A 26151-nucleotide genomic window follows, 5' to 3' on the forward strand; every position below is an offset into this window, starting at 1 on the left:
AAGTACTCCTAATATATACATCTAAAACTAATAGAGGTGTAAGGATGCCTGAACTCAGGTGAGACACAATGCTGATTTCACAAGAAATAAGACAAGGTTTTATTACTTTCAAGATTACATTTATACTTCAAAAAGCTCTTTATTCTACATTTTTACAGATTTTGCCACAAATTTAACAAAAACAGCTTTTATGTTCTTATTTGTTTTCATCTCTTCAGACCTTAGGACAGTTCTCTCACTATGCTTGGTCTGCTGTACAACATTTTGCAGTTGCTACTGATAGAATGAGTCGTGATTGTAGTGTAGCCTAAAGTACCCTTACTCTCGTACTCTTTTTGTATCTAAACAACTTGGAGTACTTACACATTTTCTTACCTTTCACTCTGTTGCATTCAAAGTTCCAAGTGAAACAAGATAGCATTTATCTCAACCAGACTTAATATGATGCTTTAATATGATCATGATCTTGAATGACAAGATCTTCTTACAGCCAAAGAACTACAGGGTATCCTCCAGTGTAATATCAGCCTGGTGGGCCACCACGCTTTATTGTCCTCCCTCCAGGACAAGTGTTGTGTGTTTATTTTATGTACGTTTTTTAATACACCAGTAACAGGAAAGACAGAATAAGCTAGGTTTATAGCTGATGCATTGAACTGTGCGTGAGGGGGTGCGCACCAATTGCGCTCTCCCTACACCTGCCTGTTGGCTTCACTCTCTCTATATATATATATATACTGTATATATATATACAGTACAGACCAAAAGTTTGGACACACCTTCTCATTGAATTCAATGAGAAAGTGTGTCCAAACTTTTGGTCTGTACTGTATGTATATATACTGTCATGCTTTTGGTTTCCGGTGTGATAGAGGCATGTGGGTAGGTGAAGATACACGACAAGAAAGAGGGGCCTCTTGCATGAACTTTACTTATTCTAGCAACAAATGAGTTACAACAGTAACTAAGTTGTTCTCACATAAGAACCGTGTGGCTTCTGGCCTCTAGCTCTGGCACAGACAGCGCTTAGCTATGTCCGGGCAGTGAGCTGTGAGAACCATAACCATCAACAACATTAACAACGGATCTCGCGATGCTAGCCTTTTCTCTCGAGCTGCGTTGCATTCACTGACCTAACTTAGGCTCGGAAAACTAAAATAAAAAATACAAGACCCAGCTTAAGGTCTAATAAAGTTTAACCTTCTTTACAATACAGTACAGACCAAAAGTTTGGACACACCTTCTAATTCAATGGGTTTTCTTTATTTTCATGACTATTTATAAGACAAGAAATCCCACTTATTAACCTGACAGGGCACACCTATGAAGTGAAAACCATTTCAGGTGACTACCTCTTGAAGCTCATCAAGAAAATGCAGAGTGTGTGCAAAGCAGTAATCACAGCAAAAGGTTGCTACTTTGAAGAAACTAGAATATAAGGGCTATTTTCAGTTGTTTTACATTTTTTTGTTTAGTGCATATTTCCACATGTGTTATTCATAATTTTGATGCCTTCAGTGTGAATCTACAATGTCAATAGTCATGAAAATAAAGAAAACTCATTGAATTAAAAGGTGTGTCCAAACTTTTTGTCTGTACTGTACATATACAGTATATATATATAGTGAATGAGCCATACATTCAAATGCTTACCCACATGAATGTGCAGTACTACACACTAGAAGCAAGCTGAAGGCTACAAAAAGCATGTGGTTGAAGTGCAACATGCTAAGGGACATTCAGCTAGATACTAGTGGAGATTTGAGTACGACTTGTTTGGACTGGACTGCTTTGAGCAACATTTGAGTTAGAATTATGTTCTAAAGTTCTGCTTCACCCTCTGTCTCTAGGGTGGATGAAGCTACCACTCCAATGAGTTCATGTTGGTTAGAAAGGTGGATAACATGATGAATTTAAAGACAGAGCGCATCAGACAGATTCAGGGCTAAATGTCAGCAGAGACAGCGGGAGAAGTGACCTTTCCACAAGACACTACAGATGGCAAACTGCTGGTCTGAAGAGAATGATAAAATACACACACTTAACCAGCTATGTGACCATAACGTGTGACCATACTAGTCCTAAGAAATTCTGTATGAATCAATGACAATTTACATCAGATAAAAATATTTTATCTGCTTAATATATCAGCTTATCACCACCACCAGGATTGCTTTATGTTTAATGTGGTACCTTCTGTTTAGACTGTTTTTGAAAACTGAAATATTAAAAAAGGGAGAAAAAAATACTTGTTTATTTTAAAATATGAAATCTGACCCTGGACATCACGGCGGAGAACTAGCATCTTGACCAAAACAAACCCCACTCAACTGCAAACTTCAAGCAAACCCATTTATTCCAGAAACACACACCTGAAGAGAACACTCTGGAGAGTTCCCTTCAGACGAAAACTGATGGTCTACAAGAACACACACCCCCAGTCAGAGCACCTGCTGCATACGGATTACTGCAAAGGCAGACTGATAATGGTACAGAGTATTATTACCCAACCACATACACTGTGTGCACAATTATTACGCAGTTTTTTTTTAGCACATCATCATTTTAGGTATAATTTTTAACTCCAAGCTGGATAAACTTGAATGCTTAATGGGTTTAAGAGTAGCAGGTGGTGTATTTCTGTGTAATGAGGGAGGATGTGGCCTAAGGAGGTCTATGCCGTATTTCAAGGTGTGCATAATTATTAACCAGCTTTTTTTCTTTAAGTTAATTGGGCCTAAAACAGAGATTTAACTGACTTTGAAAAATAAAAAATGACCACAAGTCTTTAAGATGGTGCACGATTGTTGATATCGCTAAGATATTAGGGCGTGATCAACAGGGTTGCTGGAAATGTGTTGAGAACAAAAGACACCAAAGATGTGCAAAAAAATCAAACCTGAAGCGACCAGAAAGTCATAATCCTCCAGTTCCGTCATACTCCAGAACTGCAACCTACCTGGAGTAGCTCTTAGTAGCAGGTGTTCAGAGCTCAGAGACATGGCTATGGTAAGGTAACGAGGCATTCATTTGAAACAGGTATGCAAAAAGCAGGACTTCATCTAGAATTAGCAGGATAGTAGTTCAGTCAAGGGGGTTTAGCTGGTGAAAGTGGACTTGGAGAGGTGCGGCAAAAACAAAACACATAAAAATATAGCAGATTTGAAAGGCAGATTTGGGCATAAACTGGTATGTGAATGGTTCGGTTGGAAATGGAGATAGAAAATGAGGAAGACATGGATTTTGAAGGGTGGACGCCAGTGGGGAGAGGAAGAGGGAGAGGACGTATGGGAAATAAAATAGATGAAGGAAGGGAAATTGGTGATATTCAAGGTAGTAAACGAGAACGGGAAGGAAATAGTTCAGAAGAAGAAAAGATAGGAGGAAAGTTTGAGGGAGGAATTTAAAATAATATTAAAACTTAAGAACGAGGAAGAACAGGATAACATCAGCCCCATTGTGGCATCAAGAGAAATAAAAAAGAAAATTGGAGATGTTGAAATGGTAAAGATTTTGAGAGATGAAAACTTATTGGTAGTTTGTAAAAATGAAGAACAAAAGAATAAGGCTTTAAATGTGGATAATATCTGCAAAAAAACTGTGTTGGAGAAAAAAAATCATGGGAAAAAATAAAAAAATAGAGGAATGATTTATGGGATCCCTCTAGATGAAGATCTTGATAAAATTAAGAGAAATATTGTAAGTGCAAAAGTGAATAACTTGAAAAGATTGTCAAAAACAATAAATGGAGAAAAAGTAGGAAGTTTGTCAATCCTCATTGAATTTGAAGAAAAAGAGTTGCCAAAAAATATCCAAATAGGTTATCTCAGTTTTCAGGTCAGACCTTATATCCCTCCACCACTTTGTTTTTTCAAATGTCAAAGGTCACAAAGGACACACAGCAGCAGTTTGTAAAGGGAAGCAGAGATGTCCAAAATGTGGTGAAGATCACAAGTTAGAAGAATGTAAAGAAGAAGCACAAGAAAAATGTTGTAACTGCGGAGGGAAACATAGAGTTACATATGGAGGATGTGAAGTAAAGAAGAAGGCAAAAGAAATCATACAGATTAAAATGACTAAAAACATAACCTATGTAGAAGCAGTTAAAATGTGAAGGAACAGAAAACAAGACAGATTGAACAACAGCAAGTCAAATTCCACAGCAAGGCAAAGTACAGTCAGAAGAAAATGTCACAATATCAGTTGAAAAGCTATTATTCGTAGCATATGTTATCAACTGCTCTGACCAAGCCAAGCATAAAACTGAGAAGATTAAAATAATAGTGAGAGGAGCTGAAAAGGTTTGTCAAAGGTTTAAAGAGGATCATGGAAGAACATAAACAAAAAGTTGGAGGTAGATGGGAGACCAGGACCATCAGGTGAAAGTAGTTCATGTTAATATTACAATGGAATGCAAGAAGTTTAATTGCTAGCGGACAGGAGCTAAAAGGTTATAGTGATAGTCTTGAAGAACAACCAGAAATTATTTGTGTTCAGGAAACATGGTTAAAAACAACATTAGATTTTGTGACATGATATGATGGTGTAAGAGATCGACAGGAGGGAGGTGGAGGAGGATGTGGAATATTTATAAAGCAAGGGATACAATATCAGGTATTAGGGAAAGAGGAAGAACTTGAATATATAGTAATTGAGATATGGGAACAAGAAGGTACATTTAAAATAATAAATTTTTATAATCAATGTAAAACATCAATTGAAATAATGAGTTAACTGAATATTTGGAAGGGAAAGTAATTTGGTGTGGGGATTTTAATGCAAATAGTACATTGTGGAGTAAATGTAATGATTAAACAGGACATGTTATAGAAGAATTAATGGAAATGAAAAATCTTGTATTTATTAATGATGGGAGGGGAACAAGAATCAATGTAAGAACAGGGATGGAATCAGTTATTGATTTAACAATTGTCTCAAATGTTTTAACTGGTATTGAGTAGTGGCAGTATTTTTTGATATAGAAAAAGCATATGATGTGGGTTGAAGGATTATTAATTAAATTATACACATTGGGCATTAAAGGGAAAATATTTAAATGGATTAGAGACTTTTTAACAAATAGGAAAATACAAGTTAGAATCGGTGAAGTGATCTCAGGAAAATATATAGTAGAAAATGGAACTCCGCAGGGGAGTATTACAAGTCCATTATTGTTCTCAATTATGATAAATGATGTATTTAAAGATATTGGAAAAGAAATGGATTGTTCACTTTTTGCAGATGATGGAGCTGTTTGGAAAAGAGGGAAAAATGTAGATTTCATTGTAAAGAAATTACAAAAGGTTATTATTGAAATAGAGAAATGGGCGTTGCACTGGGGATTTAAGTTTTCAGTTGAAAAAACAAAAGTAATGATATTTAATCAGAAAAAAATAAACAAGGAAATGAAATTAAAATTATATAACCAAGAATTAGGGCAAGTAAAGTGTATAAAAGTTTTAGGACTATGGTTTGATGAAAAACTAAAATGGAATATACATATATTCAAAAAAATTTTGATAAATGTAAGAAAATCTTAAATATTTTGAGATGCTTGGCTGGCAGTGACTGGAGAGCACATAGGCAGTCACTAAAACAGATTTACACAGGAATGATCAAATCTAACAGACGTTGGTTGTATAGTTTATGGTTCAGCAGCTAAAACACATCTGGTTAAATTAGATATTATCCAATATCAGGCATTAAGATTATGGAGCATTTAAAACCACATCAACAGCAGCAATAGAAGTAGAAATGGGAGAAATGCCGCTAGATTTAAGAAGAACAAAACTAGAAATAAATTATTGGTTAAATTTACAAGGCAATAACTTTGATTATCCAACTTGGAAAATTTTAAATCCATGTTGGGAAAAAGAAAGAAAGAGGAGTTTTGGATGGAGAATTGAAAAGAAAAGAAAATAATTTAAAATGACTGATTTAGAAATTACTCAAACACCAATATGAATGATACCATCATGGATTCTACCAGAAGCACCAGTAGATAGGTCAATACAAGATAAATCTTACATCGTAGATAGTTATTCAGCACAGTTACATTTAAACAATTATTATCAATATATTCAAATTTATACAGATACATCAAAAATAACTAGAAAAATAGGAATAGCTTTTGTAGTACCAGAATTCAATATAAAAATAGGAAAACGAATTACAGACGGATTATCAGTTTACACAGAAGAAATGTTGGCAATATCATTAGCTTCACAATGAATGGCTAAAACCATGAAAAACAATAATATGTTCAGATTCAAGCTCTGCATTATTAAGTTTAAAATATAATCAATCAGATAGTAGGACGGACATTTTATTAATCAATCAAATCAAATCAATCAAATTTTATTTGTATAGCACATTTCAGCAGCAAGGCATTTCAAAGTGCTTTACATCATATCAAACACAGAAACACAATGCAACATAGAATCACCAATCAAAAAGCAGCATTAAGTCAAGTTCCATCACTAAATTTGTAATTGATTACGTTTCAAATACAATCCTAAACAGGTGGGTTTTTCGTCGAGTTTGCATCCATAAAAGGTTTACCTGTTACACTCCTACTGTGTTATATGGAACAAAATACCTGTTGCTATTTTTATTCCCACTCATGCTCACAATCACACAGTTTAAAACGATGTAGACAGCATTTCAATGGGCTTCTGGCACAAGGCTCCATACACCTCTTTCACGGAATTTCAAGCAGGGACTCCGCCGTCCCTCACGGATTTTTGTGCATTTCTATGGTACCTGTTAGTGTCTAGAATTTACAGGGTTTCTGTTATTAGAAAAATTTCATACATTATTCAGAATACAAAATATGGGTTTGATAGTTATATTTGTGTTCCAGCACATATTGGAGTAGAAGGAAACGAGAGGGCAGATAAAATGGCAAAGAGGGCAATTCACAATAATATTAGTTTTACAGTTAAAACAAGCAAATTTGAGGGAAAGAGTATTGTTAAAGAAAAACTGATGGAAAAATTACAAAAAATGTGGGATGAAGAAAAAACAGGACGATGGTTTTATAAAATTCAGAAGATAGGAGAAAGAAGAAATAGAAAGGAGGAAAGAGTGATAACAAGGACATACAGGACTTCATACACTTTTTAAAATTCAAAAGCTGGCAAATGTGATCACTGTGGAAAATATGAAACAATAGAACATGTTATATTAGAATGTCATAAATATGAAAGAGAGAGAAGATATATGAGGAGAGAGTTTGAATGTATTAAGGAAAAGATTAATTTATTAGATATTTTGAGGAAGAATTTGGGGAGTAAACATATACAACTAGTTATTTGATTTTTAAAGATAACTAAATTATTTCAGAGAATTTGATGATAATAGGTGTGTTTGTGAATGAGTGTATGATATAGATGGGTAGAATACAAAGTTATGTATGTGTGTGTGTTTATAGACAGACAGACAGACCATCACGAACCATACTCCATACCAGTAAGTGGCGGTAATGCTACTAAAGGTTTGCTGCCAGCCGCCAGTAAATCCAACAAGAAGAAGTAGTACTTCAGTCATAAATCCTCTAGGCCTGTCGCGATAAACGATAAATCAATTAATCGTACGATAAATTAAAACTATCGACGTTATTTTAATTATCGGCATTATCGTCTCTTCTGACCTTTTTCTCTTTCAGCTAATGACACTGAATGAAAAAAGGCTCAACTCCGGTGCTCTCCACTGACCCTCCCTTCCTCATTTCCTTAATGTAAAGCCCAGCGCACACTACACGATTTTAGAGCTGTCGGCCGATTGTCGGCCCATTTTCAAAACCTGACAGACCACACATTAGCCGACAGAAATCCTAGGTATAACGGTTCCGGACCGGGTTCGGTCCGGCCATGTGGTGTCCAACAATGGGCACAAAATAATGGCTACAAGTCCAGTTAACTAATTTTAAAACCAGGCATTAATCAATGCTTTACTACAATCTACCTGCAATGCATGTGGCTAGTGTCAGCGTAAAGTCCTGACCGAATGAAAATCATTAGAACCTATTTACGAAAAGTTACCGGGTTTATCAACTGCGGTAGCAATTTCGCTCCAACTCCTCCTCTTGTCATTTCTATATTCTTTGCATGTTGAATAAACATTAATGTTGTTTCCACATATCATCTCCAATGTCCACTGGACTTCGGGTTGTGCTGTGTCAGATGTTTGGGATTCCCCTCCGTAATTTCCCCTCAGAAAGCTCGGAGGAGAATCCACGCTTTCTGATTGGCTACCTGTCACATTCAACAGGCTGCGTTAAAGCTCCCAGTCGGGGAAAACCCCTGATTTCGATCGGAGCGGCAACAATCTACCATAACACACCACACAATCTTAGAAAGACCAACGTTTTAAGATTGTCTTAAGGGGAAAATTAGGAGCAAAAAATCATGTAGTGTGAATTATTGCATCAGGTAGTCGATGTGCCCATCTTCTCTATTTAAATCTAATTATTACTGAAGGGCAACATAATATACAGACTTCATAATCTGCACTCTTTTGGTTGAATGCAGTATTTATTTCCACTTTGGCTTTATGTTGTTTAGTTTTTTTTCCAGTACATTTTTTGTTAATGGAGACTGAGAATCCATTTTATTTTTGTGTTTGGTTGTTTTGTTTATCAGTTCCAGTGTTTTGTGTTCTTTTGAAAATAAAGTGTATCTATCTTTGGCAGGAAATCGCATGCATTATTACGTCATTTCCATTAAATCAGTGTAAAAAGATCTTCAAACAATATTATCGTTTATCGCAATAATTTTTGAGACAATTAATCGTTCAGCAAAATTTGCTATCGTGACAGGCCTAAAATCCTCAGAGACAAACCCTGCTCTGGGTTGCGTCTGGCTGTTCCTGTAACTTCTACTGCAAAAAATCTATTTAGCTGAAGTCCAGCGATCTGTCTTTGTGTGTTTATGAAGCAACATAATGTGCTAAACAGTCTCTGTTACTAACATCCCCCAGGTTTAAGGTCAAAAGAGAGGCAGTTTGTGATCGAACACTAGAGCAGCAATGAAGGTCTACACTTCTACAAGTCAGCTGATATTGGACTGGTAGAGGGGCTTCACAAAGCACACAAAGATGGTGAAAAGGCTTCGTAATCCTCCCTGAAAGTGTCTTGCATCATCAGCTTGATACTGGAACATTGATGCTCAAACAAGCTCTCCATCCAAGTCTGGCTAAACTTGAGCTGTTTTCACTAAGATCTACTAGCCACATTCCGTGTCTCATTGTGAAAAGCTGATAGAGACATATCCCAAACATTTATAGATCTAATTACAGTAAAAAGTGGTTCTACATAGCAATAACTCCAGCAGGATTATACACACAAAATCCTTAGTCATGATCGGATTAATTCATTTGTGTCCATATAAACCTTAACCCTAAATTTGGATTATTTAATCCTCATTAGGCCTGTCGCAATAAACGATAAATCAATTAATCGTACGATAAATTAAAACTATCGACGTCATTTTAATTATCGGCATTATCGTCTCTTCCGGCCTTTTTCTCTTTCTGTTGATGACACTGAATGAAAAAGGGCTCTGCTCCGGTGCTCTCCACTGACCCTCCCTTCCTCATTTCCTTAATGTAAAGCCCAGCGCACACTACACGATTTTAGAGCTGTCGGCCGATTGTCGACCCATTTTCAAAACCTGACAGACCACACATGAGCCGACAGAAATCCTAGGTATAACGGTTCGATCGGGTTCGGTCCTGCCGATTTACGTCACTTTAACGAAGAACAGCTGAAAAGTTACCGGGTTTATCAACTGCGGTAGCAATTTCGCTCCAACTCCTCCCCTTGTCATTTCTATATTCTTTGCATGTTGAATAAACATTAATGTTGTTTCCACATATCATCTCCAATGTCCGCTGGACTGCGGGTTGCGTCGTGTCAGCTGTTTGGGATTCCCCGACGTAATTTCCCCTCAGAAAGCAATCCGTGCTTTCTGATTGGCTACCTGTCGCATTCAACAGGCTGCGTTAACGAGACCAGTCGGGGAAAACCCCTGATTTAGATCGGAGCGGCAACGATGCTCTACCATAACACACCACACACTCTTAGAAAGACCAACGTTCTAAGATTGTTGTAAGGGGAAAAATAGGAGCAAAAAATCATGTAGTGTGAACTATTGCATCAGGTAGTCGATGTGCCCATTTTCTCTATTTAAATCTAATTATTACTGAAGGGCAACATAATATACAGACTTCATAATCTGCACTCTTTTGGTTGAATGCAGTATTTATTTCCACTTTGGCTTTATGTTGTTTAGTTTTTTTTCAAGTACATTTTTTGTTAATGGAGACTGAGAATCCATTTTATTTTTGTTTTTGGTTGTTTTGTTTATTTTGTTCATCAGTTCCAGCGTTAAGTGTTCTTTTGAAAATAAAGTGTATCTATCTTTGGCAAGAAATCGCATGCATTATTACATCATTTTCAGTGTAAAAAGGTCTTCAAACAATATTATCGTTTATCGCAATAATTTTTGAGACAATTAATCGTTCAGCAAAATTTGCTATCGTGACAGGCCTAATCCTCATACATTTCAACGTGATGAAGAAATTTTGCTCATGTAATGACTATAATTTTATTTTTGTTATATGAAAGTACTATCCAATATGTTGATCTATCCATCATCTATCGAATAAGGTAAGATTACATATTTCGTTTTGTTGAAAAACAAAATACATCTGCTGTTTTTGACAATAAAATAACATAATTTTATTATATTAAATCAATTAATTGATTAGTTTATCAATCTATTTACATTTTTTTTTATAGAGGAAGCTATAGGTTGTTTAAGACTTTTATTTTCTCAAGTCACAATAGTTCCTATTTGTAGTTATTTCCTGTGACCAAAGAGAACAAAGGAAAACATCTAATTACACGGCAACAGCAGATAAATACAAGGTTTATTCTTGGCCTGCTCAACAAACTGCAATGTAAACAGAGATATCTGCAACAGCTGGTGTATCCCTCACACACAGGGGCACTAAGCTCAACCACAGAAACACAGTCAATCAGCAGGCCTTCATGAATATCAATGCTCAATGTACAGAAGCACCTGCTGTACAGTAAGAAAAGGCCATTTGAAGGGTGAACATCACAAACACAGGCGCCTGAGAATTCCTCACTATACACAGTGTGCCAGCTGCAGACCAAATTTAGCCACATCACTTATCCTCCATTCCACTATGGAGAAACGTCTAGAAAGCTGGCCAGGCATTCAGAGGACATGTTTGTTAGCAGGAGCCCCCAGCCTGGTGTACCTTGGCTCTTCCGAGCTGGGCCGCTGCAGGTGTGTGTGTGGGCGTGTGGGCGTGTGTGGGTGTGTGTGTGTGTGTTTGTGTGTGTGAGAAAGGAGGTCCATTCAAGTGGAAGCTGGTTCTGTCCCGCTCTATCCCCCGGTAACACCACAAAAACCATACAGTGGGGGGTGGCGTGTAGCTACCCGTCTGGCCAATCAATAACATGGATTTTAATGAAGCGGGGCAGGGGTGGGGTGCATCTTAGTCGACCCTCCTGTGGAGGTAACCATGACAACCTAGAAACGGCTCTAAAGGGGGACAGAATAATGTGTTTCAGATTTCACGCCTACAGAAGATTTATCTTGCAACCAAAATTTCAATAAATACTTTTTTTTTTCTTAGTCCTCAGACCAGACACAAATATACAGACCGATTCAGATCTGTTTGGACCACTGATACAGGGTCACAGAATCACTGAGACCTTTGTCCTCACAGGCACTCATCAGCTTAAACAGAGAATCACAGGGTTAGACAACTCAGAATTAGCTGCAGGAGGTGGGTGAAAGACGTGCTCTGGCATGGAACAGGCGGTAAATGCACCTTATTGCTTACACTTAAATCAAGATCTTTGCATATACACAATAGAAAAGATACACACACCTTTTTTTTACTGTCTGAAGTAGAAATGCAACTTTTTGATTAATGAGTTAATCTAAAGCTGACTGCTCAAACAAACAGGAACTACTTGCTTTGCTGAGTAGAAAAAAAATATTAAAATAACAAAATATAGGAAACACTTAATTTCTCATGAACAGAAAGGTTTTCATACAGATACTGCCCTATCTATTCCATAACCAGTGTTGATGTGTTTTCGGGATCACTATCCAGTAGGAAACCCCAATAGTGTCAAAGTTTTAACCATTTCACTATGGATTTAAATGCTTCATCCAGCAGAAATAGACCCACATCATGATACTACCACTACTACCAGTATACAGTTTGTGGCAGGTGTGAAGGTTGGTCTCTGGGTTGTTCCTATATGTGCTAACAATTTAGGAGTCAAAGTTTAACAACAAAAAAACAGAAAAAATGTACAAGTGTCTGTTCAGTTGACTGGTATTTAGAAATGGAGGCTGTAGACTTTGAAACTTATCTAAATCTACATTTATCTTTCTTAATTAAAATTGTATGTAGCATAATCAACGCCCCCCCAAAAAAGAAGTGTATGTTCAAATGAATTAATATTAAAGTATCAATAACTATAAGCATGTAAAGGGGAAAAAACAGCCTTTGAATCGGCAACAGACTAAAACCCTCATGCTGATAAAAATGACAAGCCATTGTATCAGATTATGATCAAAGAAAGATGTTGAAACTACATAAAAGACCGGGTTTACCAAAAACCTCTCATCAACATCCAAGTTTTTGGCTTACTTAACCTTCAGCTCTACGAGTGCTAAAGGGACAAAAATAGCAGAAGTCAGCAGTTACCACAGAAACCCGATCGCTCTGGCGTTTTGCAGTTCTTACAGGTTACCACAGCAACTGCGACAGCTGGTTGCCGTCAGAAAGCTTCGATCAAATGGCCATCTTCAGTAAGCATCTTAGCTTTCCTTTGAGCACCAGCAAAGGAGCAAACAAACGCAGGACTGACTCAGGAGTTCCTTCCATTCAAAGCCCATTAACAGCTTAACACTGCACTGATGAGATCTTGGCTGGGAACTCAGAAAATATAATCTAACTCAAAAAACAAAAAACACTATAAACCCTCAGTTAGGGTGAAATCCAAAAAGGAAAATTAATAGACAAGCCTAGGAGGAAATAAAAACAAATAAGCAAATACCAAGAAGCTCAGTATCAAGGGGACAGCTAAATACTGAAGGAAAGGAAGCTTTTTTTTAATAGACCTGAAACACCTGTGTGACTCAGCCTCAGACAAACAGAGAAGAAGAATAAATCTCTGGTCACCTTGAGAAATACCACTGGTAAAAGAAAATGCGGCGCTTTGTAGAATTATTGGATATAAATGTGCTAATGATGGACAATGGAAGGAAAGTTGTAGCAAAACTAAAGAATGTTGGTGTTTACTGAAAAATGGTGACTCAATTAAAATGTTTAAACATCAAAGATATTTGTTTTAAATTTGATATTAAGGTTATTCGACCATCAGACTGGTGTAAAGTAATATTATACCCATTGAGCTTTTAAGTGTTTCAAGAACTTCTTTAAAAATGTAGACTGTGGATGTTGGGGGCGTCTGAGCTGCTGCTACATGTTTAGCACTGAGATACTGTTTTAGGCTTGAATAGTTTCACTGATGGGCTAACTGCTTTTAGCACAAGGTAAACAAAGAATAGGTGAGAATACACCTATTCTTTGTTGACTTATAAATAAATTTAAACAACTTAAATTTTCTTGCAGATAAATCCTCACAAATAATTAAATGAACTTGGCATGTAGTATGTTGACTTACATAAACATAATTACATTTCATTGTTGTTGATTGAAGGTCATCTACCTGAATTTGTCTTCAATAAAGCAAAAATAAAGAAAGAAAAAGAATGCTTCCTTCCAGGTTCACTAAGCCCTATTTGAGTTACAGCCTCCAATAAATCTAAAATGGTTTATTTTCCAATTATTTGTTTCTTTTGTTCTTTTTAGTAAGGACGCTTTGCTTGCTCATATGTCACATTTCATATACTAAAACGAAAGAGGCTGTAATATGAACTTTATTTTGCTTGTTTATGCAGGGATGAGAAATGAAAGTGAAATTGGAGGAAAATGAATGTTGGTTAGCCCAAAAGACAAACAGTATGGTGCAGATTGATACTGCATACTGTTTTTAACAACTGTTGGTTTCATGAGAGAATCAATACATATCAGTATATTTATATTCAATAATTTAGTTAGAACATATGTTACGCCATGAACTTTGTCAGATTAAAAGTAAATTTAAAAAATAACCTAAAAACCATCATAATTAACGGAAATAAAGGTTTATGTGTGGAATTAATCTATATAATGTGTTTCACTTGGTGAATTGAATTACTAAAATGAATAAACTACTCAATAATATTCTAAATTTATTGAATGAGTCAGTAGCTAAACGGATTTATTGGTGCTTTTAAGTTTCACAGTTGCATTTCAGTGTATCCGGTGAACTAGCAAAACGTATTTGCAAATGAGTTTTATTTTAAGAAACCGTGTGTGGGGGAATACAAACATGATTTTGTTCGGTGTATTCCTTACAGTGAACTCACCACACATAGAAACAACCAGGTCGCCCTGACAACTTCTACGTTTAAGTTAACTTCAGATATTTTCACCATCATAAGGTGTTTAAAATTAAAGTCACTAGGAAAACAAAAGAACTACGCAGCATCTAGAAAGATTAATGTACTTTTTTACATAAATTATGGACTTCTATTATGCTTAAAAGATTCTACTCAAAAGTAGGAGCTAAAAGACCCTATAAAAGGTGTTATAAGAATGAACGGCTGTGCAAAAGCAAAACTAAAACAACGTCCAACGGATAAAAGAATTTTGGTTTCATCTCATGTTGTGCTCCTTATTTAGCTCATTCTCATGCGTCTGTTCTGTATTTATCTTCTGGTCAAAGTTGTTGTCTGTAGTTGTTTTTTTCTCCATAGATCTTGAAACTTAAGTTCTGTGTTATAGTGACTTCTTGTTTTTATGTTCCTGTTTGCTAACTTTTGGTTGCTATCTTGAATGTTTCTTTTGCTGGGTTGTTTTCTGTTGCTGGTTTGTGGACTTTCTTGGTTTCTGTGTCTTTATTTCTCTTGTTCAGAGTGGATTTATCAGTTATTCATTCCCTCAGTACCTTCCTGCTTCAGTAATCAGTCACTTGGTTCCAAGCATGCTATCGCCGCTCCCTGGTCTTTTGCAGCCAAGCTCAGTCAACTTTCAGGTTTTCTCTTGAAGCTTTTTGAAGTAGTAAGACTCTGCTTACTACGAAGAAAGCATGCAGAGAAATCATGTTACACTTTTTTAGCCGAGCACAATTTGTTCTCCAGGAAAAACGAGAACAATTCGGATGGAAACTCCCATTTTCTGAACTATAAGAAAATCTAACTGGTTGTACCAGTAATTCAAGTCAATATTAACACTGTTGACAAGTTTTTTTATTTTTAAATGAATATACATGATGTGTTTATTCATCATGTTTATTGATACATATATCAATATACATCAATTTCGGAATCAATTTCCGCTTGAAATGCGGAAATTGATTTCCGCTTGAAATGTCTTGATTTATAATTCTGTGCTCTGGATGCTAGTTTCTGTGTTTGTCCAGTTATTTTTTTTTCATGAACAAATTTTCTTTTAACAGCCATCCTCCATTAAAAGACACACTCTATGCATCATGGCATTCATTCACTCAATTCAAACCTAACCCAGAAACCAGAGACAGTACTTCCTCTTATGGGCCTCTGGCATAACAAGATGTAGGTCCTCACAATGTAGTATTTGTTGGAAATTTGTCTGTGAAACATGACCCCAAATTCTTTGTGGAAAATGCCCCTATTTATGTATGTTTTTGTAAAGCATATCTAAAATATTTGACAAAAAATAGAATATAAGACATACTTAATCACAAAGCTATTTGACACACTATTGGCTACCGTTTGCAAAGCAGCCAATCCAGACCTGCCATTTATTTTCCTTGGCGCTAATCAGCTGAGCCACTAAGAGTTCAAGTTTGAAATAAAATCAGTTCCTGTAGACAAGATATTTTCCCAGCCACTGATCTGCACAGTTACTACATAAAAACATGTAATGCTATAAATATAAAAAAATATCATGTTATATGGTGAAAGCTTTATTTTTAAAATAATATACATTATTACATATATAATAATAATTGAACAATATATTATAACAGTACAATACAATATTTAAATTGTAAGAACATGAATTTATTTTATTTAATTTCTCTTTGGGATCAAAAAAGTACTTTTGAATTTGAATTGAAAAGTTTTTATTCTAACTCATACTAAACCCAAATAAATTTACCCTTTCCTTCTATGAGGTAATTATGTGGCTGTCAGGAGAATTGCTGAGAATGAACATGGTAAAATAAATACATACACCCTTACATCAAATGTTTTACAATGTAGGACATGAGAATGCCCTTAGAGATCTAAAGTATGTTATCTTCATCAGATAAAAACACATTACACATCAAACTTATGGCATCAGGTAACAGAAATCCTTCCTACCTTTGTAGGAAAAGCTAAAGGAAAGTACATCTTCACTGGTAAACAGTAAAGATAAAGAAGTTTTACAGAATGTTGGTCTGCTGGGTTCGTGTGTTTTTGTTTCCTCTATTAACCCTTAAACAATGTTTTTTTCAGTGTTGCACTGACAGGTATAATGAGCTTAGCAGATGCGGAATTCCACCAGGTGTTTGCTTATTGCTGCTGGCTAGTCTGAAGGAGCTGAGTGGGAGAGTCATGATCTGATCTGTGAGGAGAAAGCTCAGAATCTCCAGCTCCCAGGAGGAGCTGTGCCTCAAGGTGGTGCTACGTCCAAAACCCAGAAGAAACATCTTGGGAAATTTAAAGATTGCTTTAAACAAAATTCTGATAGGGGGATGATTAGTTTTAAATCAGAACGTTCCATTTTGGGTTTAACTTCCCATGTGTCTCGTTGATTTTTTTAAAAACTGTTTTAATGTCAGATGTGTGAGAAGTTTCACAAGCTGTGGTCGGAGCATAAACTCTGCCAACATACTATATATATTAATATATAATAATATATATTATTACTCTCCTGACCCAGGCATTTTGGACAGCTGAATGGTTGCCATGGAGATTTGATGATTTCTCAAACACACATGACAGAATCAAGACAATACTCCAAGGAGGCTTTTGATGAATGACTAATATTACAACATGATGTAAAGCTAAAAATACTTTGAAGTATTGTTTCGTCTTTGTACTGCAGCCTTGTCCCCTTTTCTAAGATAAATTTCAAATTGTCTTAACTTATCTTAAAAAAGTCAATTTTACATAATACTGCCCTTTAAGGGCAATTGTTATGAATGATGTTGGAGAGCTAATAAATTATTGTGTAACAACAGGATCCGGGGCCTCATGTGCATAGGGTGCCCAGGTACAAAAATGTTAATGGGCTTTGAATGGAAGGAACTCCTGAGTCAGTCCTGCGTTTGTTTGCTCCTTTGCTGGTGCTCATGGAAAATAAACCATTTTGAAAAGTGCGAAAAGTTTACTCCTCATACATTTAAAAACGTTCTTAGAATATTGCCACAGATTGAATTTTACAGAGGGGGAAGCTTCCAATAGAACAAGGCCACTCAACAGTTACTTCCTTATTTCAAAATAAGAGTGTCATCTATAAATACAGGGCTGAACCCCATTTCCTAGGCTGCCTTCCACTAGAAATCTACTAGCCTTTGGCACTTAATTCAGTTTGTTAGAAATTCCCTGCAAAAATCAGTCCAACCTTGAAAAATGTCACATTTTTTAAGTTATTTTTCTTTATTATTTTTCCACCAGGTGTGCATGTAGACTGAACCGCTATAGAAACTCATTAGATCACTCCACTTTCTATCAAAGATATAAACAATGACAAAGGTAAAAGGTAAAGGTAACAACCAGTAAATTGGGACTGTAGCTAATGGTGTCTAAGATTTTAAACTGTACTGATATGCTGATTTTATGTATTTACTTCTCCCATAACGGATTTGTTATGGTAGTTTTAAGTGTGAAGGTAATGTAAAAAAAAAAATTTTAATTAATTTTTTAAAATGTATTCATAGTACATTTTTGAAATAGTAAAAGTAGTAGTAAAAATACTACTATTCAGTAGTAAAAAATGAATAGTATTAAATAGTAGTAACAGTACTACTAATAGTGTAGCAAAAAATACACTATTTGGTTACCAGAAAAAGTTAGCATGCTAAAAGCATGTTAGCTAAGCCAGCCCAGCTAACCAAAGAGCAAATATTAGCTTTCAGTGTCACTCCTTCAGATGGAGAACAGCAATAAGTGATAATATTTTGAACAATAAGCACATACATTATGCCAATTAATTCAGTGGGTAGTTATTCATCATCTCAGTCTTCTAAATACTTTTACTTTAATTGAACACATAACACAGCTTATTGCAATGTTCAACAATAAGAGTAAAATGTCAGGCATTATTACAGCTATAATAAATATTATTTTAGCAACAATTATTTAGTAACTGTTGTATTTATATTTTGAAAATTATTACGTCACATTAAAAATTTTGTATGAATTTATTTATGACGTAATGCTATAAAACATAAAGATACCAGCCCAAGTCTTGGTATCTACTTGTTCCAAAATAAGTGATTTTTAATGAATTTAGCAATCTACACTAATGACTAGGATGAGTTTGTTGAAATGTATAAGTTTGTTGAAAAGAAATAGACTGGGATTGATAAACTACACCTACTGATAGATGTTAATGTGGAAAAATCTTTTCCTAACATACACACTGTATGTTGGTGCCAGAAGTGGGTAGAGTAGTCAAACATTTTTATGTTTTAAGCAAGAGTAGCAATACTTCAACAAATTTTACTCAAGTGGAAGTAAAAAGTAGCAATCTGAAAAGTCGCGCAAGTAAGAATAAAAGGTATTCGGTACGAAGGCTAAAGTACTTGAGTAGTATTATTTAATCTGATTTAATCTATAAAAATTATGTAATCATAGACAAAACATGAAATTATTGAATTTGTGGGTTCTGGTAGTCAGAATAATGAAAATAAAGATAAGTACAAATAAATCAAATTGCTAAAAAAAAACCCAGCAAATTCATGCAGAGCAAGCATTTCCACATCTCAATTTTCCACATGAAACTTTTGAGGTTTCATGTGGCAAACCTCAAGACTTTTCACTGTTCTAACTTTTCATGTTAGAACAGTGAAAAGTACATCCAACAACAATATCTACAGTTTCCTGTATGTTCACTTGACCTCCAAATGCCACAGCAGGCTCAGCAAATAAAAAACATCAGAACAATGAAACTTATTTACAAACCAGACGTCTCACCAGACGTGTGTCTGTGTCCGCTGCACTTTTGGGTAAAGCAAGCTGGTTCTTCATTCAGTGACATAACTCCAGGTGAGTGTAGTAGTCAGAAGTTTTACTCAAGAGTACCGATCCTTCATGTTGTTACTCCAGTCGAAAAAAAGAAGTTAAAGAAGCAAATGTAGCTAGTTGCTACTCATATTCCTTTTTAATAACCATACACTAAACCTAAAAGCTGAAAACAAAGCAGCGTGTCTACAGACAAACACTTGATCAGTGCATCAAGAAACAGAAGAAAAACCCAGATCAAGTTATTGGTCAATAAAAATCCGCACTTTCTAAACACTAATGGTATCATCCATCACAAAGATTACAGTCCAGAGTTTTGAGTGATTCACTGACAGATTTTTGCTGAACGCTGTTGCCGAGTTACTTGCTGCCTCTGCTCTGACTTCCACATACAAGTTACTTTTGGCTCCAACTATGCCTCCATGACACAATCAGTTACATCAACCCCTGAGTTCCTCGAAACACTGAGCAGGTACTGGGGTGAGCCACTGCGGCATTGATCAGAATACAAGAATTCAATGTGAGCTGGAGCAGAGGAAAGAGCTTTGTCTGAAGACATCAACTCAACACAAACTTCACTGATGGAGGTCAAGGGAAGTGACATCCTAGACCCCTCTTCAAATAAATACAAAGCATAAGTTCACAGCAGTAAGGTGCTATGTAACATCCAGAAGCTGGAAATGTGATGATAACAGAACTGCACGGCAATCTGACTGAACTGGAAAGCGACAGAGGATCCCTCTGCTTCTGGGAATGATACGATATTAGCACAAGCATCCATCTTCCGACGTGCTCACAGAAAAGTGAGGCACTGGCATTCATTCCAAACGTCAACACTCCGGATTTCTAAACACGTTTAACGAGAGGACATGATTCCGTACGCACACACAGACGAATCAAACATACTTGAGAGTGAGAGAAGACAGGAAAAGCTCAGTAAGACCTGCTAGCTTGTGATGCTGACCCTCTGTGCTAAAATGGTAGATCCCACATTTCTCCCCATGCAGTCTACCACCAGCAACCATGGAGGCAAAAACATCCACAAAAAAAAAAAAGCAGAGAGAAGGAAAGAGAGATGAGGGAAATCTAGCAATTTCCTTGTTCCCTCAATCGCCTTAAAGAAAACATGCTCATACTGTTGAGTACAAAACACAGAGAGATGGGAGGATGATGGTAATACTTACATGATGACTCTGTGCCGAACATGGCTGGGCCAGGAGCTGTGATGGAAAGATAGAAGGAGGTGGAGGAGGAGGAGAAGGAGGAAAGAGGAGAGAGAAGGGGTCGGGATTGGGTGGAGGGTGGGGGGGGGGGGGGGGGGGGGGGGGTTCAAAGAAGAGAGAGAGAGAGAGAGAGAGAGATGGGGTTGATGAGCAGGCAGCTACACAGCGGGGGTCATCAAAGCAACACAATGCAGCCAGTTGGCCGTCGCTGCCTCCCAGACGGCCAGATGCCCCGGCACCGCTATTCGTTAAAAAAACCCTCCACTCAGATCACGGACGTTCACCAAGTCCAACCGCCAATTACGAGAGCTTTTCAAGACAACTGCTCCTCAAAGCAGAAAAAAAATCACTTAAAAAAAAAATCAACAGAAGTCCTTTGCAGTGATAGAAAAGCGTTCCCATCCAGACCAGGAGTACAGGGAGGTAGTGGCTAGCTACTGCATCTCTCTGCTTTCTGCAGTCTGTATCCTCATTTTCATCTTCTCCACTCTGTCACTCCCTCACTTCTCATCCCACTGTAGAATCCACTAATGAAGACGGAGATAGAGAGGGAAGGACAAGGAAAGGGGGGTTGACAAACTAAAAATCTGGAGAGGAGCTGCTACTGCTGCAGCTGCTGTAAGACAATAGCCATACACGAACAGAGTGACATCAGGATGGGGGGGGGGGAGCTGTAAAAAGAGGACTGACGACTGCTACTGGACAGAGGGAGGGAGGAGGGGAAGAAATGAAAAAGGGAGGACCTATGAAGAAATGAGGACCTCAGAGGAAAGGTGTGAGAGAAAAACGAGTGATTTAGCATTCCCTCCATCAATGGAAGCAAGAGCAGCAAAGGGGACTATGGGAAAGCCTGTTGGCCATATTGGTTGGGTACTGGACATTTTTGGCTTGACTTGCTACTAACATAACACACACAAATACACAATTTGTTGCTTGATAAGACTTAACTAGTGAAGCTAAAAATCCAGGATTCAGGAAGAGGCCTCACCAGAAACTCTTTGGTGGAGGAATAACAGGCAACAAAAAGAGGAGGGAAGGGCCCAGCATGTGAAAGCCCAAGTCAAACTCTTGGCCCACCAGGGTTTCCACCGAAGCCCCAAGGTAGGGGTGCTACTGCAGTCCACCAGCGGCCCACAAAGTTTCTGTGTTAAAAAAAAAGCTAAAAGCTACAAAAATTTGGAGGTGGATGTGCAGGCATCATAATTTGGAAATAATAGCATAATGGCCTCATGGTATTACTTCCAAATTATAATGAGGAGGTGTAGGGACGGCACAATTGGTGCGCACACTCTCGCACCCAGTTCAGTGGGTAAACTATAAACCTAGCTTAACCTGTCCTCACTGTCACTGTTACATAAAAAAAACCTTAGTTAAAATAAACAACGCTTAGCCTAATAGGGGCCAAGTAAGGCCCAGTAATAATTGTGATAAATAATGATGTTGTTTTGAGATCATATTCAGGTAATATGTTGATAACAACATAAGCTTTAATTTACTAAGAACTCTATTTATTAGAAATAAACAAAAAACACAATCGAGACCATAAAAAAATTATTGTGATCTCTGTAAGCAATATTTCCATTCAAAAAAATACTAATCATCAGAATGGAAATAATTAAGCTAATTTTAATTTATTATGCCATTTAAATTTTAGTAACTTATTGCGACAGGCTCAAGTCAGGTCTTTTTTTTTCCTTTGAGGAATAATTATTAATTTTACTTCAAATACTGTTGGGACAGTTCAGCTTTTAATTTATCCAAAAATAGGCCAAAAAAAAAGTGTTTGTATAATTTTTAAATCAGACATCTGTGGTTAGAGCATCTCTATGAAGTACAACGCTCAAACTCTACATCAATGCATCTCAGCTAGCGAGTTCAGGTTTTCCCCCATCTTTACAGACAAACTGAAACTTAATTGCTTGTGGTGAAACCACTGAAAATAACTGCTGTTTTTTTTCCTTTTTGGTTTTTCATTGATGACTGAATGAAAACTTTGACTTAGCTCTTGCATAATGATGCACCTGTGTGGCAGTAGGACAAGCTGATCCGCTGCAGTGGTGAGACTGTACAACAGCCTGCTAAAGAAACAGACATTCATTGGGAGGGTGTTTTCCAGGCCCCGACTGTGAATGAGTTAAAGCATTTAGATTAGCTCAGCTGCTGAAGATAGAAGCATGTGTGGATGGAGGTTTCAGCTCTTTTGTCACTTCCACCCTCCTGCTCTTTCTCTCTTCATGTCTTTGTCCTTCTGGAACAAACTGGAGAACCCTCATGTATTCTTGCTGCGCTGTAAAGACACATCTGACGCTCCGTTTCAGTTTTCAGTATAATGTAGTCCACTTTATTAATTTTAATTTTATGTCCAGTGTGTGTCAAGCAGCCCATTGTAACATTTCGAACATGAAGTTGAAAACAGTGATTATCTTGTTCCAATGATACATACTGTAGCTGTGGGTGGGATTTATGGCAGCAAGTGAACAATTTGTTCCTGGGGCAGAAAGACAAAGCACATCACATTACACATTATATAGAAGTGGAAATAAACTAGACTAAACTAAACAGCTAAACTTAATGCGTGTACCAAACTAAAAAGAATAATTTACAATAAGAATACTAGGATTTTTTTACATTTATACTGCACTTTGAGAATTTTCCACTTTGAGAAAGTCACAGCTCTAAGATACTGTGAAGAAACTAAGATTTGATTTGATAAATAGATTGTTTGTGATAGTAATCAAATAATCAATAAGTTTATTCACTCAACAAAACACATTTCATCGTCAATGTACAAAAACATTGTAACACTTCATCTACATGAGTGAAAGGGAGCAGGAAGAAAAAAAACTTATAAAAACCTGCCCCTTTCTCAATAATTACAAAATAAATCTTTTCATGGCCGCATATATAAAATTAAGAATATAACTTACAAACATATCATTCTCCCCAGTGTTAACTCAAGTGTTTTCTTATAAAGTATTTTGAATTGGTTTAAAGTAGGGTACTTTTTCAAATCCTCATCCAAACTGTTCCATAATTTGACTCCATGCACTGAAATGAACATTTGTTTTAAAGTAGTCCACCATTTTCCTTCTTCGGTTATTTCTGTCACTTGAGCTTAAGACAAAAAATGGGTTTACTTCCTGTATAAAGGCATATCAGAGTTTTTAAAAGTTAAAACTTGACTTTGTCAGTCAGGTGCTCTGGTCTCAACTAAACCTTTTTTTAAAGGACAATTTTGTATACAAATACTTCAAAATTCATTTTATTGGTTGTTTTGTTTATTTATTTTGGATATTTAAAATGTCTTCCAGTGTCAGTGTTAAATGTTCATTAGAATGTAAAGTTTAGTGATCTTTTAGAATGTGTTCTTGCATTATTATTTTTGCTATTATTATTATATTACTAAAGAATGGTCTCAAAATCAAATTATCGTTTATCACAATAACTTCTGGAACAATTTATTGTCCACCAAAATTTTTTATTTTTGTGACAGGCCTAATAAAAAGTGATGATCCAATAAGGGGTAATTTTAACGCTTTTTCCAGTCCTGTACTACATTAACGTCACAAAAAATCAGTGGCATAGAAAACTCAGGCATGAAAACTCAGCAGCTTTAAATTGTTATATTTGATCAGTGTTATATTTAATCTACTCACTGATGGTTTTTAGGATGCTGCAGTCTCAGTTTTTTGGATGGCAACAAATGTTCTCTTCTTATTATAGTTTTAGGTGACCAGCTGTAACAAGATGGCCAACGCAGGTTAAATATGTTAGGAGGGAAATTTGAATTTTCTCACAGTACAGCAAATAAAGAGGAAATATATTTCACTTGACACATACAGTTACAGTCCTCAATAACATAAACCCCAAACAATAAGTAGTCTAACCAGCTATTTGAAAAATATACTTATTTTCATCTAGGGTAGTTAAAATAATCCAACAGAAAATTAAATGAATCAAAGATACTAATTTGTGTCAAAATCAATAAACTGCAAACACAGCATTGCTCAGAGATAACGTCCCAATGAGGCAGACCGACAGGAAAAAAAGCAATGATGGATGAAACCTGCTAGCTGTGGTATCGCTAAAAGCTAATGCTACAACACTAACCGTGTTTCTATCCATGTTTCTGGACTTTTGTCATCAAGTCTTTGGTAGAAAAAGGGAAAAAAGAGAAAAACAAAAAACTACGAATCATTCAAAAGGAAATTATTGAGCTTGCTTTAATTTATTATGCGAATTATTTCATGATTTACTGCTTATTGCGACAGGCCTAAAAGCAAACCCTCTTTCTAAAGCAAGGATGTTTCAAAATACACGCAGGCTTTTGCTTAGCGGTGACTGGGCCTTTTATAATTTCTAACACAATCAGGATGTAAATCCTTAAAAACTGTAAGTGCTGCCAGGTGAATGAGGCTAAAAAAGAAAAGCCACAATGCTGACCTTAAATGAATGCATTATAGCTTTTCATCGGTAGGACAGCATTCAGGAGCATTTCATCCCTGAACAATGTACACCTCACCCTGCCCCCACTTCCATCATAAAGTATCACCCTGACATCCTTCACTGGTTGCTAGGCAACTAAAAATAAGCAGGAGAGGAGCCTGGCCATCCTTCTGCGAGAGGAAATATGAGAAGGTGATGGACGGTCTTATTATTGGAGGCCTGACCAGGCCCCTGCAGGACAGAGTAGAATGTTGCCACAACAGCTGATCAGGAAAGAGGTCAGAGTTCCTCTACAGGATCTCTGAGGGCTCAATACTGTAAAGTTAGCAATATTCGCTCTATTTTACTTATCAGATTCTTGGTCCCGTTAAGGACCAATTATCATTTCCAAAGAGATGCTTGCTGAGAAAAAGCACAAAGTAGGAAGAGAACAGTTGTCCATGGTTGTCCTGGTATGTAGTGAGTTGTATTTCTGAAGTAATTGATGTGTAGTTTATCAAATATATGCAGTATTCTTTTGTCGGTTATAACAATCACACAGCTATGGACATGTCCTTTCTCCTACTGCGTGGATGTTTGCTGCGCTGCACCTTCAATCAGATAAATTTCCGTTTACAGAGAAGTTGGACGTGGACCCAAAGGGAACCTGGATTATTTTTGAGATCAGGGATTTATTTTTCCATAAACAGATGAGAAATCAGGATTAATGTGGTGGAAGAATTCAAATTTAAAGCGACCACCAAAAACCCCACAAATGTGTGCAGACTTATAACTAGGGAGAAGGAAAATACTTTCCTCACTTGTTCTCAGGATATGATATTAATTAATAGATTAAAGAATAAAGAAAATATCATATTATAGTTGTCTGTTGTTTTTTTTTCTTCTAGTGCTGTAAGCACTGTAACTTTTCACAAGGTTATTGTCTAGTTATTGTCCAAGTATAGGATAGACTGACATTAAATCAAAACTTTAACCACTGGGTTAAAAATGCAAGTTGGTGGGATGTTCCAATTAGGGGCGCACTGATTGCAGTGTTCTGGCCGATTGCTAATCTTTAAAAAACTTGACCTACTGACTCCAATTTTTTTTAAAAACCAATTTAGTGC

General features: G+C 36.5%; 1 protein-coding gene across 5 annotated transcripts in view; it reads right to left on the reverse strand.

Annotated features, from left to right (window-relative positions):
• The window catches only part of LOC116709477 (suppressor of tumorigenicity 7 protein homolog), a 52693-nt gene that overhangs the window by 21346 nt on the left and 5196 nt on the right, over positions 1–26151 (reverse strand). For 4 of the 5 annotated variants that reach the window (XM_032548031.1, XM_032548022.1, XM_032548048.1 and 1 more), the window contains exon 2: positions 20561–20596. The exons of the other annotated variant lie outside the window; for it this stretch is intronic. In XM_032548031.1, the coding sequence (XP_032403922.1) occupies positions 20561–20582 (22 nt within the window). In that variant the 5' untranslated portion in view covers positions 20583–20596. The remainder of the gene's footprint in view (positions 1–20560; positions 20597–26151) is intronic. 5 annotated transcript variants of the gene reach the window in all.

This window comes from Xiphophorus hellerii, chromosome 2, assembly GCF_003331165.1.
Source record: "Xiphophorus hellerii strain 12219 chromosome 2, Xiphophorus_hellerii-4.1, whole genome shotgun sequence".
Lineage (NCBI taxonomy): Eukaryota > Metazoa > Chordata > Actinopteri > Cyprinodontiformes > Poeciliidae > Xiphophorus > Xiphophorus hellerii.